We start from the raw sequence: 16,961 nt of genomic DNA on the forward strand, positions 1-16,961 counted from the left end.
GATATCCAGAATATGCAAGGAAACTCAACAACAGTAAAAAAAAAAAAAAAATTAAAAAATTAATCCCCTTAAAAAGTGGGCAAAAGACATGAATAGACATTTCTCGAAAGACAACATAGAAATGGCCAACAGGGATATGAAAAATGCGCAACACCACTAATTATTTAGGGAAATGCAAATCAAAACCACAATGAGGTATCATCTCACCCCAGTGGCAAAGACCCGGCCGCCTTCCCCTGGCCCTGACCTCCCTCCTCCTCACGTGTTCATCCGCACACTACACACAATCTGCGATTAATTTACACTGGGCAAACCCAGTCCTTTTCTTTTAAATTTGCAAAACTTTGAAGTGACAATCTTCACACACATAACACAAAGGCCCACTCTCTTTGGGGAGCAGTGACCGTCCCCAAGGTGAAGGGCGGCACAGACGTGTCCTTAAGTGAGAGGGGCAGTCACGGAAGTGCCACGCTGGAGAAACAAACAGACTTGGGAGATTATTACTGTGTTTCTGGGAATGAATCACTACTTGTCTGAACTGTGGGGAGGTCGAGGGTGTTTTTAATTTAATGGATTAATCACTTATGTTTGAAGTTCCTGCTCCCTCCTATGAAAGCAATGCCGGGGGTTTGCACGCAGTTATAAATCATGTCGGTGTTTGAGCCCCGTCCCTGGCAGGCCCAGGCGCTGGCTAAGTTATACCAATAACTCGAGAGGGGAGCGGTGGCCTGGAATGGCCCCCTTTAGGCACCGAAGTCAGAGTCGTGGGCAGGAAATCCCAGAGGATGCCCTGTGGGATCCTGCCCTGCCCCCAGGGAGCCAGGCAGCGGGGCAGCCCCAGGGAGAGAAACCTACATTTTATTCCTGGCCTGACAATTTTCTCTGTGTCTTGATTTTCCCCTCTGTATACGGGCTGGAGGGTCCCTGAGGGGCCACCAGCTCTGACCATGTGTGTCTACCAATAGCTCAACATGGCTCGAGACGAACCGAACTCTCCCACGTGTCTGCTCCGCTCTGGACTGTGAATTACATCCCTTGCCAGGCATTTTCCAAGCGCTTTATACGCACTCTCTCTCTTCAGGCCAGGGCGAGGCAGCCCGCAATGTGACGCACAGGTCAGAGTGACACCTGACCCAGGCAGGTCACCTTACTTAGGGACTCAGCCATAAGGGGGTTAAAACACATCTCCCGGGAGGGTCCATGGGACGCGCTTGGCGCAGGCCTGGCCGAAGCGCCCGGAAACCACCGGCCGTCGTGATCACCGACAGCCAGGAGGGCTGCGTTCTCCGAGTTTCAACTCAGGGCTCTGAGAATCACAGAAAACCTCCCCAGCCTCCGTTTCTGTCCTGGCTTGGCCTCAGGTGGGCTCACTGAGCTCCGGGGAGGGGGATGGGCACAGGCCCCTGTTGGAGGAAAGGACGCCACCCATCTGAGCAGGTGACACGGTTCCGTGCCACCAGGAGGAGGAGTGGCGGGTGTGCGACAGGTTCCGGCTGGATCCCGAGGCCACCTCGGCTCACCACTGCCTACAGGGCACACGCCACACGCTACAGTGGCCTGCGGGAGCCCCGGCTGCCAAGTGTCCCTTGTCCCCCAACTGACCCCACTGGCACTTGGGTTCATGTCATCCGAGGCGGCTTTGGGTGGAGTTGGACATGTGAATTCGTCATCGGACCTTGCCCGTTGCTCACTGCTCCCCTTTACTCATAAGACACGTGGGCTATTTCGGGGCTAGATATTTCTTCAAGGCAGAATACGGAGGGGCGAGTCGCTCTGAGCAGCATTTGGGGAAGGCGTCGAGGGGGCGACACGCACGGAGCCATTTACTAACCATTCACCTGCAGGACGTGGGTCTGGAACAGCTGCTCGTGGCCGGCGGCGTGGCAGGTGTAGTTGCCCATGTGCACGGTGGTCACCTTGGTGATGTACAGGGACTCGTCCTCCCCGAAGTCCTGCTGAGGCAAAGAGGACAGTGAGGTTGGCTTCGTTCCCGAGCAGGCTGGGAAGGAAGCCCTGACTCCCGTTTTCCCAGGAAAACAGAAACCTGCAGCTGCGAGACGGTGTCTCTCGGCCCACCCCGTGCTCGCCAAGGCTGCCTGGGGGGCTGAGGGGCCGGGGCAGCGGCGACACCCTCCCCCCGCTCCCCCTCCACCCTGCTGGTCCAGGCCCGGCACCCGCTCCCTGTGCCCAGCCTGGACGCGTCCCCAGCCTGGACGTGTCCCCAAGCCTGGGCGTGTCCCCAGCCTGGACGTGTCCTGCCTGGATGTGTCCCCAGCCTGGGCGTGTCCCCAAGCCTGGGCGTGTCCCCAGCCTGGCCGTGTCCCCTGCCTGGACATGTCCCCAGCCTGGCCGTGTCCCCGGCATGCCCCTCTCAGTTCAATGACGTCGGCCTGCGTGTCCCCTGTTCATCCCGCTGACGGCTCGTCTCGCGGGGTCCTGCCCACGCGAGCAGCAGCTGGTTCGGCAGGGCGGGCCTTGTTTAGAGCAGGGCTCGGCGAACTCTCTTAAGGGACAGAGGAGAGATGTTTTGGCATCGCGGGTGGGAGGGGTGGGGTTCCTGTCAACCGCTCCACTCTGCCGTCACAGCGGAACAGCCCTGACGATCCGTAGATTAACGAGCGCGGCCGTGTTCCAGGGAAATTTTATTTACAGCGGGGGGGCTGCGTTTGGCCCAGAGGCTGCAGTTCGCCCCCCCATGGTTGAGATCCCTCCTCGACCCCAAGGGAATTCCAGGCAGCTCGCGGAGGTCTGGGTGACCCAAGGGAAGGGAAATCAAACTGAGGAAATGGCAGGGCAGGGACACGAGGGCGCCAGGGAGGGTGATGCCCGGGGACTCCGTGAGAAACGGCCCAGTAAGCCCTGGCACCGTCATCTCTGCGGCCTAACGACGCGGGGTCTCACTGGCCAGCGCACGGGGGGGGGGCCTCAGGCCACAGGGGAGTCCCCTGACAAGGTCACGGCTCCCAGCCCCTCCCCGGTCAGCGGCCGCGTCTCCCGCAGAGCTGCGCGCGGTGCCGCCCCTTGCAGACGCGCTGGAGGCCAGAGATCCCCCCGCAGGTGGCCGAGGACAGGGTGCTCAGAGCTGAGGGGACACCGAGGCCTAGGCTCGCTGGCGAGAGAGGGGCTGTGCGAGCCGTGCTGGGGAGCCGGCAGCCGGCACGCAGACACCGGACGCTCTGGGTTTAGCCTGAGCCCCGCCACCGACCAAACGCTCTCTAGCCCCTCGGGCACCGGCCCCCACCTGCAGGCTGTGGACAATCCTGGCCCTGCTGCCTACGGGTGCTGGGAGATTCGGGGGAAGAACACACGTGATATAGTCTGTAATGTGGGAAGCGTGGCACACACGGGGATGTCACTTTTGTTATTGCTATTATGATTCTTTAAGAGACAGGGTCTCCCTCTGTCCCCCAGGCTGGAGTGTGGTGGTGTGATCATAGCTCCCAGCAGCCCTGAACGCCTGGGCTCAGGTGATCCTCCTGCCTCAGCCTCCTGAGTACCTGGGACTACAGGTGTGGGCACCACCACACCTGGCTAATTTTTTTTTTTAAGGCAAGCAGGAAAATGAGGTTTACTGAGGAGAGAAAGGTACGATTGTAGGGCAAAAGCAAGATATAGGTTTACAGAGCATGATACACACGCCGCAGATGACGAGAGACCCACTGTCACGGCAAACGGAGAGCCAAAGGTAGGGCACAGAAAGGACATCTGGCTAATTTTTTAAATATTTATTTTTTGTAGAGATGGGGTCTCGCTATGTTGCCCAGGCTGGTCTCAAACTCCTGACCTCATGTGATCCTCCTACCTCGGCCTCACAAAGCGCTGGGATTGTACCCACCACGCCTGGCCTCTTGTTATTATCGACAGAAGATGCTAAACTCCTCTTGACCCCCTGGAGCAAACACCAAACCACCCCTCCTGCCATTCCCCTGCCGTTTATGAGCCTCCTTTGGCCACGGAAGCATCCTGGGGTGGAGAGGAGGCCACGAGGAGGCCGTCGTGGCTCAAGGGCTGTACAGGCAGCAGCAGGGCCACCCCTCCGGCCCCTCCCCGGTGCTCCCGCGCCCTGACATGTCGTTCTCCCTGCTCACGCTCCGGAGGTCCTGGCCATGAGTCGCCATGAGACCCTTTGAAGACTCTTTCTGGCTGGTTAGCCCAGCGGGGGGTGCTGGCCCAGAGCAAGGCTGGGGCAGGCCCAGGTGGGCAGGGGGAGCGTGGACACACGCAGCCGCTCCCAGGGTCCAGCAGTCCCGCAGGGGAAATACCGCAGCGGGCCGCGAAGCATCGCGCTGCTGGAAAGAGCCCCTTTCCGACCGTTCTGCGGGAGCACCAGACAGCAAAATAAAACGCCAGATAGCGGACTTGTCTTGCATCCTAACAGAGACATAAAGGGCTTGCACCCGAGTCGCTTATGAAAAGATAATGACTGGTCGATTCCGGGGCCAACATATTTCTAGTCCAAGCTGTTTCCTGTATTAAAACCTAAGTCTCCGGAAAATATGGTTGTCTTGGAGCCTCAGTGAGGGGATGGCATCTTGGGAGAGCGCTGGCTGCAGCCCCCACCTTGGGGACAGAGGTGGGGGGAGCTTGGAAACCCCTCAATGCCGCACTTGGTGGTCCCAGGGCCGCGTGCAGGGAGCCCGGTGCCGGCGCTGTCCCTCCCGGTCGCCCTCCGGAGCCTCCGCACCCACGGCCCCTCCCGGAGGGCCCTGAAGCCAAACCCAGGCTCTGGCTGCCCCTGCCGCTCTCCCCACCTTGCGGGGCTGCGTGGTCACGGGACCACAGCGTTCTTCAGGCCGAGATGTGCCCTGTGCTCTGACGGCTGCCCCAGGCCAAAGTGCCCACAGATACACTGCAGAGTGGCACCCGCCAGCGCCAGTGCACGGTCCCCAAGAGGTTACCGTGTGCCAGGAACTGGACATCCACAACCACCTCATTCCGTCCTCAGAAAAAGACTCTGAAAACCCAAAACCCTAAAACAAAGGGAAACCCAGTCACCGCGGGTGAGACGGTGGCTCTTCTCTTACCACCTGCACGGCTGCCACCGTGGGCCACCGCCTTGCCTGGGTGGGGGTGGGGCGTGCCAGGGGTCTCTGTCCCCGCAGCTCCTCCCGCGGCGGCCAGACCACGCCCCTCCGTGCTCGGAACCGGCTCAGGGCTGCCGGACCATCCGGGCGGTCCCTGTGCAGACCTGGCCCCCTCCCCGCTGGCCTTGCCCTTGCTCTGGTGTGCCAGGCGGGCTGCCCCTGCCAAGGCCGTCTGTCTGTCGGTCTGTCCGTCTCCCTCTCCTTCAAGCCTGCCCGAATCTCACCTGCCAGCCCCACCTCCAGACCCCGAGCTCCGCCCCCGCCCCCCGCCGTCTATCGGCGCCCACTGCCGTCTTTGCTACTCGTCTCCCCGCCCCAGAGCGTGAGCCCCGTGTTCCCTGCCGTGTCCCCGGTGCTGGGCACAGGGCCCCGCACGCAGTGGGCCCTCAACAAGCACGTGTGGAACAGGCTGAGCAAGGCCCTGCGCTGGGCCTTCTGCAGGGCCTGGGTTCTGGTTCCAGTTCTTTGGGTCTGACGACCGAGGTGCCCTCCTCTGCCTTCTACCCTCCCAAATGTCGTCTGGTCGTCTGGGGTCAAAATGAGGCAGCTGGTCGGGGGCAGAGCACTGGTCTCACGTCCTGTGTCCCCGTCCCCACCCTGCCTCCTCGGAGGGACTCGGGCTCTGAGCACTGGTCTCACGTCCTGTGTCCCTGTCCCCACCCTGCCTCCTCGGAGGGACTCGGGCTCTGGCGTCCTCAGGCCGTGCGGGAACCGGCCACAGCGGAGGCTGCACTCAGAGCCGCGGGCGGAGACGGAGAGGCCGCAACTGGCCACCGTGCCGGCCGCTAACAGAGTCCCCTGATCTCTGCTGTTTCTCGCTGACCAAGCGCAAGCCCTGTCCCCAGGGAGCAGGGACACAGCTCCTGGGCAACCGCCCGGGCCGAAGGGTGTGCGGGGCGCCGGGCGGGTCGCGGTTCTGTGCGCGCCCGACGCGGTACCGCCTGCGGCTCAGGCTCCGAGGAGACCCTGACTCCGTAATAAACAAAATAACGTCTCCGGGCTAAAGCAATAGGCATCGTATCATTATAGAACAAGGTGCATGTTGTTTTCTAGATACGAATACTAGCAACAGAGATCAAATGTACCTCATTGGATGTGAGGAAATTACTTTAAAAGTGATTTATAAGAAGCCACATAAACCTAAACCTGCGATCCTCCCTCTCCGGAACGTTCCCCGAGACGCATCCGCACCGTGGTCGGTGCCCGACTGCGGCTCTGCGCTCCGCACGGGCAGCCTGTTCCTGCTCTGACGCACAGAAACGTTCCAGCAAGATCCAGGCTCCTTCCAGAAATACGCAGACGCCAGATTAGACCACTCTTCGTATGGAGGCACATCCGTTTTGGGGAAAGAGACAGTTTTACCTTAAGATGTGGTGAAATTAAAATAGCCTTTTAAAAAGCTATTTTCTGAGTATCTGCCCTTAATACAGAAAGTAATTAAATGAGACTCGAGTATTAACAGTTACACGGAGATGAGATGGGGACATTGTCCCAGTGATACACGAGAGTCAGGTGCGAGGAACACGAAAACGAGCCATCGACGCTGAACGTTCAGGGACTGGACATTAAACACAGGGACTCCAGGGGGGTGTCAGAGTTTAGGTTAATGACGCCGTCAGAGTTCCGAGCTCAAACTCAGCCAGAAACATCTATTCCAAGTGTTTCCAACTTTCCCTTCTCAGGAGCATCCCTGGCTCTCTCTGGGGGGAGGGGGGAGGGGGGGACCCCACCTGCAGTGGTTCCACTCTGGCCCCCGGACTGTCACTAACCACGTGGCTCCCCGGCACACACAGCTGACGCAGCAGACCAAGCACTGGGGACAGGCAGTGGCGTGGTGGTGGCCAGTCCTTAGGGACGTCTGTACTCACACGAGCACCAGGGCCATTGTCACGACCAAGCCAGGCCCAAATGCACACATCAGCGAGCACGCACAGACATCCACGTGGACACACGCAGTTCACACGAGCATGTACATGGATTGACGAGCACACACAGACATCCATGTGGACACATGCAGTGCACATGAGCATGTACACGTATCAATGAGCACACACAAACATCCACGTGGACACAGACACATGAGCATGTACACGTACTGATGAGCACACAGACACCCACATGGACACATGCATACGAGCATGTACACGTATTGACGAGCACACACAAACACTCACATGGACACACGCACATGAGCATGTACACGTATTGACGAGCACACACAGACACCCACATGGACACACGCACATGAGCATGTACACGTATTGACGAGCACACACAGACACCCACATGGACACACACACATGAGCATGTACACGTATTGACGAGCACACAGACACCCACATGGACACATGCATACGAGCATGTACACGTATTGACGAGCACACACAAACACCCACATGGACACACGCACATGAGCATGTACACGTATTGACGAGCACACACAGACACCCACATGGACACACGCACATGAGCATGTACACGTATTGACGAGCACACAGACACCCACATGGACACATGCATACGAGCATGTACACGTATTGACGAGCACACAGACACCCACATGGACACACACACATGAGCATGTACACGTATTGACGAGCACACAGACACCCACATGGACACACGCACATGAGCATGTACACGTATTGACGAGCACACACAGACACCCACATGGACACACGCACATGAGCATGTATACGTATTGACGAGCACACATAGACACCCACATGGACACACGCACATGAGCATGTACACGTATTGACGAGCACACACAGACACCCACATGGACACACGCACATGAGCATGTACACACATGCACACACACACACGTAGCAACCCGCTGGCTCTCAACAGCTGACCCCCTGACTGACACTGGGGTTCCCCTGCTGTTTGCTCCTTCCAGCCCCGCAGAGGACGGATGTGCCACTCTGCAAAGATCTAGAGCACCAGTCCTCTTGCTCAGAGTCCTCTTCAAAAAGGAAGTCTCTGCAACCGGAAGCAGCCCCCGCGGACGCTCAGTGTGAGCCGCCCAGAGAGGGTCCGTCCTGCCCACTCCCAGGCTGAGACCCCCGACAGGGAGTCGGAGGCACGAGGGCAGCCGCCGTGGGAGAGCTCCCGCCTTCCGCAGGGCTTCAGGGCACGTGTGTCCCCGGCTGACCTGTGTGCCTGTGAGTGCCAAGGGGAGGCACCTCGTCCCTGTGTGCTGTGTGGGTGTCCCAGCGTGTCGCGTGGTTGCTGGAGCTCGGGGAAGGCTGAATGAATGGGGCGCATTAGCCACATGTGCTGCCCCTGGGGGAGCCCTGAAGGGAAGGACAGCGGAGGATTAACATCACCCAGAGAGAAGGCTGGCCTTGGCCCTCAGCCACTGGAGGTCATCTCCAGGCCCCGGACTGTCATGGCTCACAGGAATCCCTGTCTGCCTGGCGTCTTGGGGCCATGTGACATCAGTTCTGCCTCCTGAGCGGCTGGGACTAAGCCATTACTGTGAGTACAGCAGCGTAAGGTGATTCCGTGGGTCCTTCCAGCAAACGACTGAAACGGGGGGTGGTTTTGGGACCCCCCGGCTTGCAGCTGATGTCAGAAGCGAGGGCGATCTTGTGTGGACTGTTCTAGCTTTACTGCTGGCTGTGAAACTCCAACAGGGAGGGTCTGAGCCGGCTGTGTGGGTGCCGAACTCGCACACCTAGGGACAAACGTGAGTGTCTGGGTGCACAAGGTGCTCAGGCACCTGCAGCAGGAGGGTCACGTCAGACGCTGCTCTGAGCCTTCCCCTTCCATCCTCAGAGGTCAGAGGGCAGATACCTCCTGGCTGGCCAGGACTCCAGAGTGTCACGTGATATGGGTGCAGCTAACGGGGCCCGCTGGTGAGTGCAGGCCTGAGCCTCAGAACGCGGCTTTGGCTGCTTGGCCCATCAGCCGGGCATGCCCAGTGGCAGGGAGGGACGCGGGCAGGAGGCTGCACTGAGCAGTCACCTGAGGCTCCGGGCCACCTCACCCCTGCTGCTGGGAAACCGGCAACCCTCCCGCTCCGGGGGCCCTTGGACCACAAACCCCCAGGCAGGAAGGCCACCAAGGACGCCTGCCCCTGACCCTGACCCTGACCTGGACCTGGACCACACCCACAGCCAGACAGCTGCTGCCATCCTCGAAACACTCCAAGGAGGATGTGCATAAATTTCCTTCTGTGGCTCATTTCAGGGACCAAGGACAGTTTCAGTTAGGACATTTCCTCCTGACGTGGTGTTTAAAACTCTTACAGCCTGTTGGAGAGGCCGTAAGCTGGTGCAGCCTTTTTGGAGGGAGATTTGGCAATTTCCATCAAAACTGAGAATGTGGCTGGGCACGGTGGCTCACGCCTGTAATCCTAGCACTCTGGGAGGCTGAGGCGGGAGGATCCCTTGAGCTCAGGAGTTCGAGACCAGCCTGAGCAAGAGCGAGACCCCGTCTCTACTAAAAATAGAAAGAAATTAGCTGGACAACTAAAAATATATATAGAAAAATTAGCTGGGCATGGTGGTACACGCCTGTAGTCCCAGCTACTCGGGAGGCTGAGGCAGGAGGATCGCTTGAGCCCAGGAGTTTGAGGTTGCTGTGAGCTAGGCTGACGCCATGGCACTCTAGCCCAGGTGACAGAGCAAGACTCTGTCTCAAAAAACAACAACAACAACAACAACAAACAAACAAACAAACAAACAACCCCTGAGAACGTGCCACTTCTGAGAGCGCCTCTTACAGCCCTCCCTGCGCAGCGGGCGGAGGTGGGTGCGAGGAGATTTGCCGTGGTGCTGTCTGCCGTAGACAAAGCCCGAAACAGGCTGCACGTGCGTCCCCGTCCAGGCAGAGCACGCCTGGGCCCGGCTGGGGGGGTGCAGTGCCACCCGGCGACCCCCTCGTCCTCACTCCGTGGGGAGAGAGCCCCTGGGAGGGGTGGGCTCCCATCTGTGGTGGCCAAGAGAGGCACCGATCGGCCTCCCCCACCGGCTGGGCCTCTGTAGCGAGGCAGGAGGCTCAGGGAGGAGGAAGCTCTGGGGGGAGTCCCTGGGCTCTGCATGTGGGGCCTAGAACCTTCCTGCGGGACCCTGCACCTTGAGATGGGGCTGGAAATGGTCACTGAGCACCAGCCGGACCCTGAAGCTGGTACCAAGAGGGGAGAGAGGCAACCGTGAGGAAGCCGCCAAGAAAGCAAAGGCCAGAGGAGATATTTAGGGGGCAGTGTCGCCCCCAAAGTGCCACAGGCTGGCAGGCCACAGGCCCAGGCCCCCACATCTTGGAGAGCTCTGGACAATACCCCACGTGGTTTGAGCTCATTCACAGCTCCAAGGAACCGGATATTCAGACGCAATCAGGGTTTTGACATGAGCCGGGGAGAATCGGCCAAGGCTTTTAAGTGCTTCAAGTGTTTTCCAAGATTTTAAAACAAAACGTACCGAGGCATTTAATGAGATTATTTTAATGCGGAACCCACAACCCTCGTCTACCGTGGCACAAACAGCCCTCCACGCTAATCAAACGCCTCTCATCTTTTTACAATGGATTCATGACTGGCTCATACAAAGACAATAAAAATTAAATGAGTCATGAGCTCCTAAATCATTTTCTTTTGGTCTTTTTAATAACTCACTTGCAGAGAAGAGCTCGCCGAGAGCATATGCTTCATTAGAATCATTTGTTCCCGTTTCGCAGCGTTTAGGCACAGGGAAAACAGTGAGCCTTTTAACACGTCCTTCAAACACGGCCACAAATACTTCCTCCTAATGGGTTTTGTTTTTCTGCTTTTATCACTGCGCTCTGCCTGCCGACATCTGAAAACCCAAATAGCGAGATTCAGAGTAAAAAACCCCAAAACAAAAAGGGTGGCTCTTTCAAGCCATTTGAAATATACTGAGTTTGTTGTAGGTTTTTTTTTTTTTTTTTTAAAGCAGAATACAATAGGAAAATGTCTTCTCTCCCCGAAAATGTCCTGGCCAAACAATCCCACGTGCTGGTCTGGGGGTGCTGCTCCCTTTCCGGGTGGGCCCGGAGCACGCACAGTCCCACAGCCAAGCGGGCACGTCCCCCGGGGCCCGGGAGCCGCAGGTGTCGGTGCCAGGGAAGCACAGCAGCCTCGGGGCGAAGCCTGGGCTGAGCCGCGTGCCAGGTATTGTGTCCCAAGAGCAGCGACCCCAGGTGGCCCTGGCTGGGCTGTGCCGGCTGCCACTGGCCCTGGGCACGTTCCTGGAGTCCTCAGCATTAACCCCACCGGCCCCATGGAGCTGGGGTGAGAGGTGAGGCTCACTAACTGACCAGCACGGAACCCGGCACCGTGCGTGGGGCCCCCTAGTATTCATGGCGATGACACTTGCCGTGACTCAGACAGTCAGCGGTTACCTGTGACTTTTGGATGTCCTGTCCCTATTTCTTCCCCCCTCCTGGGTGGGCCCCTGGCCTTTAGGTTCATAAGGGGCAGTAAGGAAGGCAGTTATGAAAGGGACAGCGGGTCCTGGCCAAGCCCAGGTCTGCAGAGCTCATGGTGCTGCCAGTGGCCGTCCCTGCTCGGCTTCTGGGCAGGGACCGTGGGCTGCCGTGCCCCGAGGGCTGGGGTGTGGGGGGCACAGGGCCGGGTCAGAAGCGCATCCAGGCCCACGGCTGCTTCAGCAAGGAAACTGACAGCCAGGAAGTAAACAAATTAGAGGCTGCACTTTGTTAGCTCTGGGGAACATGAGCGCCAGCAGGAACTATTGATTTCTCATCACACCAACAGGAGGAGGCACCACAGCGCGGAGACCGACTGGCGGGAGGTGCTGGGCCAGCTCCCCGGGCTGCTGACTGAGCGAGCGCCAGCGCCTGTCTTTGGGGGCTCCGCACTGCGAGTCTCTGCCCAGCGGTGGGTTTGTTTTCCTCCCTGCAAGCCGGGCTGGGTGAAGCTGAAGCCTCCCACGACGTGGGGCTCAGGTGTCCCCAGGCGGCACACGAGGTCTAGACGAGCTTCCCGACAACCTTACGGGGGCAAAGGTGCCTGGTGCTGAGCCACGGCCTGCGGAGGGACGCGCGGGTGGGAGCCACGGCGGCTGGGGCGCCGCTCCGCCCCGGATGTGCCCCTGGGGAAACGAGGAGGACACCAGCACCACCAGCGGGGCTCCCCTCCCTGCTTGGGGTCCTCCCGGGGTGCAGGTTCACTCTCAGGCTGGAAGGGCTCAGGGCTCCTGCAGCCCACGTCTGACCATGTCGCTCCCCAGCCAAAATCTATGGCTCCTCACTGCGCACAGGGGAGCGGCCACGAGTCCTTCTGCCGACATTCAAGGCCCTTTATGTCCCTTGTGCTCCGGCCCCACCTGCCCGGCATGCTCCTGTCTTCCTCGCTGAGCCCTGTCGGCCGGAGCCCCGGGCAGATGCCCACGCACAGCTGTTTGTGGACACCCTGCCCCCCCGGAGGCTGGGGACAGCGTTCTTGCTCTCTGCTGTGGTACAGGACCTGTGACTCTCCCCACGCACACCACATGGACAGGCGCACACGACCGGGGACTCGGGTGCTGTGACAGCAACGGCGCCTGCTCTGGAGCCGAGTGGCTCCTCCTCACCGGGCTCTGAGCTGGGGGGACATTTACCTTCTGATCAAATATTACCCCGAGGCTCGAGGCATCCTTGATGTTTGCAACTCAGAAAAGTTTAATTACACGTGTCATGAGAATGGCATTCTGTAATAGCTCCGTGGCTGGATTCATTAACAGAATTCTTAACAGATAAGACAAGACAAATTAATATTTTGCTGCCCATGAAAGCTTCTCATTAAGAGAGTAGTGAAAAAGTGATTAATATTTTGTTGCCAATCAAGATGTCTCGTACGGAGGACAAAGAAAGGCGGCCTGCACCTCTCTGTGCTCTGCCGCCTCCCGGCCGCGGGTTTCGAGGACGGCTCAGCGTCCCGCATCTGCAGTGTCGGGTGCCAGTCACTCATTACAATGCTGGTGACCGTGTGGCACTGAGATGTCGCCGGCCGGGAGCCCCGTCAGCCCTGGGGTCTCTGCTCCGTCAGCGCTGCCCTCTCGGGCTGCTCTCTCCTGACCAGTTCTTGCTTCAAAACGCCCCGTGCGTCCTGGTGACCTGGCTCTGGCCCCCCCAGCCTGGTTTCCTCCTAGGGCTGCTTTCCTCAAGGTCCCCCGGGGGGGCTGCCACTCAGGAACACCTACTGTGTGCCACACGCTGACTGGGTGTGTGACACACACGTTCACCCGAAAACCTCTGCGGGAGGACGTTGGGTCTCCGCTTCCCTGTGGGCCCAGAGAGGTCCAGCAGCTCGCCCAGGGGGGCTCCGGAGGGGGCCGGTCAGTGTCCCTCCCCCTGGCGGAGTCACGGCTGGCACGGACGGTGTCGCCCTGTCCCCGACTGCAGGCAGGGGGTGCACCAGGGTCACATCTGCCTGACCGGCTATTGCTGGCTGCTTGTTGGGGACTCGGGCTGCAAGATGTTGAGAATGTTGTTCAGCAGCAGCGGAAGTGACAGTATTAATGATAGTGATAGTACTAATAGTAACAGTGATAAGGAGAGTGGTAACAGGTAGCATTTATGGAACAGCATATGCTAAGAACTTACATGTATCTTCTCATTTAATCTTTATTATAACCCTACAGGGTAGGTACTATTATTTATTCTCATTTCACAGAAGAGGAAACTGAGGCTTAGAGAGGTCAAGGTTACTCAACTAGCAACTTTCTGAGATTACTCAGCCAGTAACTGGCAGAGCCGAGACTTTGACCCCAGAGCCCTGAGGGGCGGGGGCAGGCGTGTGTGTTTCATGTGTGTTGCGTGCACCAGGGGGACCCTGCGGGGCTGGCGCTGCCCTGCACCCTCCCTGGGGGTTTCCGCAGAGCACAGCGCCCTGCCTGTGTGCGGTCCGCTGACTCAGCCGTGAGCAGCAGGTGTTTCCCGGGAGCTAACGAGGGGCCGCTGATCCCTGGCCATACCGCGATTACCCGGACTGCCAGCCTTACTGTGGACAGCGGAAATGCAATCGAGTGGGTGCTGGGGGCGTGTTGAGGAAGGGGAGAAATACTCAGAGTAATTTAATGAACGGATGGCAAGTACATTAGGAGGGGCTTTGCCTCTGCTTTTACTTCTGATGCCTTTAAACAGAGCAGCAGGTGAAGCACACGCGTGCTCCGACACTGAGTCAGGCACTCCCGGCCGGACACGCTTACAGGCCGACACCCCACCTCGACAGCTTTTGCACACATGGACCCGCACACCCCAACACACACACACACACACACACCAGTCTTCACAAACAGGACACTGCCTTTTCCTGCTAAGGCCTCAGACAAGCCCTGCTCATCTCGGGCCAGGTGGACTCTCTGCCCACCCAGCATCTGCCCACCCAGCACCCACCAGGGCTGTGCTGCTCTGACACTCAACGCTGTCTAGGACATGGCCTGTGTTCACCATCGTGGGCGAGTCACAAAGAAGCAACACGGCCCCGTGCGACGACGATGGGGGAGGGCACTTCTGCCAGCTCTGCCCGGCTGCCTCCCCCGTGACCTCCGAGTGCAGCCAGAGGACTCGAGAGTCTCAGAGTCCCAACCTCGGTGGCTCCCGCAGCATTTCATGCTGGGCCCCTTTCCTCACGAAGGTCTCAGCGTTGGAAGGGACCTTCAAGGTCATGGGGTTTAGGTGTCCTCGTGTGGACCATAGTCCCTGCTCGAGCTTGCATGCCTCTAGGGACGGGGAGCTCACTGCCTCCTTTGATGGTTCACTCCACTGTGGGGCAGGTTTGATGGCTGCAATGATGTTCCATCTGAGAGCCCTAATTGGTCTTCTTTTGGGGTGCACCTTGGCCCTCTGTGCTAGTCCGACACATGGGGTCACTCAGCCCAGGTCAGGTCCCTCTGCCCCAGCCCACCACCCTGGAGACGTTTGCAGGGACGATTGCTCGTCCCACAGCCTTTCTTCTTGGGGGCCAGCATCCCGCCGTGGGCCAGCTGTCCTGTGCTGAGCCTGAAAATCACATTCCTGTCACTGTAGCCAAGACCTGTCAGCTGTCCCGGCAGCTCCCTGCAGGTGACATCACTGTCTTCTCATGTGAACTTCTGGGAAGCCACATCACGTCTCGTGCCAAACCCAGACCAACAAATATACTTGAATTACTCCACTTCTTCAAGTCGGATAGGAGAGAAGTACTACTAATGTTGCTTTTCTTACAGATCAATTCATCGGGGATCAGCAGGTTAAGAAATTGCTCAAAGTCACAAAGCCGACACAGGTGAGGCTGGGACGCCAACCCAGGCTGCCTGGTTCCCCAGGGAACAAAGTCCCCCCGTTGGCCACGTTAGGCCACTTGAGCGCAGCTGCTCTCCCCTTCCTTGCGGTGCAGGTAACTCCTCAGCCCTCACCCCTCACCCAGCAAGGAAGGTCCCAGGTCGGGCCCCCCCGGCCTGTTTTCCCCCCACCTCTCACCTGGCACCTGCCCTCCCGCCAACCAGCCCTGTAGGTCACCTCTGCCCTCCCTGGGACCACCCTGCCCGCACGTCCAGCTGCCCACACCCTACCCAGCACTGGAGCCCAGGGCTGCCGCCTGTGGCCCCCGACCAGTTCCTCCCCTGGGGCCTGCGTGGCTGCGGCCACCGCTCTGCACGGGCGAGGGAGCCACGCTCCTCCCACCGCCCCTTCTCAGCGACAAGGCCCGGCCTTTGCCAATGCAGACGCCAGTGAGCGGCCTCCCGCCTGCCCCGCCCTGGGCACCTTTCCGTGCCCGGGCACGGCCGCCAGGCTGAAGGTCACCACCCGTCCTCCTCTCTGCCACGGCGGGACTTGGATTCTCTGACACCTCCAGGTTGACGACAGGCGGAGGTGGCACCAACTCGGGGTGTGACACCAGAACCCCCTGCCCTGCCACGGCCACCTGCGACGTGCCCAGGGGACCCAGGGCGAGCTCTGGGTGACTTACGTTGATGTCTTCCAAGTCCAGGAAGTTCAGGGTGAGCCCGTTGCGCTTCCAGACGATCGGTGGCCGCAGGTCCCCGCGGATGGCACAGGTCAGCACTGTGCTCAGCCCCACGGTCACTGTGGTCACGCTGACCCTGTCCTCGGGGGCCAGGCTGAGCTGGACAACCTCTGCAGAGAGAAAGGAGGGCAGTCAGGGGCAGCCAGGGCTGGGGTCTCAGCTCAAGGCAAACGGCCACAGGTTTGCTCACACTCGGTGCCCAGGGGGGCTTCAGGGCTCCCCGAAACTTGTTTGCAAGGTGCCGACTGAACGTAGAGACGGACACTTGGACAGGGGACGTGACTTATGTCCAATGCTCGAAAGGCTGAGTCAAAACGGGTCAGGAACCAGCTAACGTGCAGGGGACCGTCTGGGCCATGGGTTTGTGAGTTGAGCCAACGTGGCCTGTCGGGGACACGGGACCGTCACAGGGAGACCAGGGGGCCCAGAGCCCGCCTGGCTCCGCCCTGCTGGCGTCAGGGTGAAGTCTGGGGTGCAGCGCTGACCTCTGAAGGTTCGTTTCCGTCTGAGGATTCGCTGAGCTTGGAGGGTTTGGATTTCTGTTCTGCGACCGGGCACTGTAGCCTTTGATTTTTTGAAGTCTACTTCAGGCTGCAAAAATGATCAGTCCTTGCCATTTTACTCTCGACAACTGGCATTAAGACTGATCATTCTGCGGGCAAATGGGAAGGGTCTAAAATATTTCCTTGCAATCACAAGCTTTTTGAGATTCTCAGGATTTATGAAAACATCAAACTCAGGCTGCTCAATGCCCTAATGAGATCAGGCTGGGGAGAGTCCCCAGCCCACCCAGGGGACGGGCTCCCCCTGCCCTTTCCCGCAAGCTGCCCACTCGGGGGGCTCGGGCAGCGGCCGGGGCAGCACGAGCTCAGGGAGGCAGCTGGCTCTGGGGGTCTGTGTGTTCC

The 16,961-nt window shown here is 59.2% G+C and overlaps 1 protein-coding gene across 1 annotated transcript in view; it reads right to left on the reverse strand.

Annotated features, from left to right (window-relative positions):
• FSTL4 (follistatin like 4) overlaps nt 1-16,961 on the reverse strand; it is a 294,835-nt gene that overhangs the window by 29,139 nt on the left and 248,735 nt on the right. Inside the window, exons 7-8 of the mRNA XM_069484454.1 lie at nt 16,000-16,166; nt 1,832-1,952 (exon numbers count right to left, since the gene is read on the reverse strand). Of these exons, the coding sequence (XP_069340555.1) occupies nt 1,832-1,952; nt 16,000-16,166 (288 nt within the window). The remainder of the gene's footprint in view (nt 1-1,831; nt 1,953-15,999; nt 16,167-16,961) is intronic.

The sequence above is a fragment of the Eulemur rufifrons genome, chromosome 10, assembly GCF_041146395.1.
Source record: "Eulemur rufifrons isolate Redbay chromosome 10, OSU_ERuf_1, whole genome shotgun sequence".
Classification (NCBI taxonomy): domain Eukaryota; kingdom Metazoa; phylum Chordata; class Mammalia; order Primates; family Lemuridae; genus Eulemur; species Eulemur rufifrons.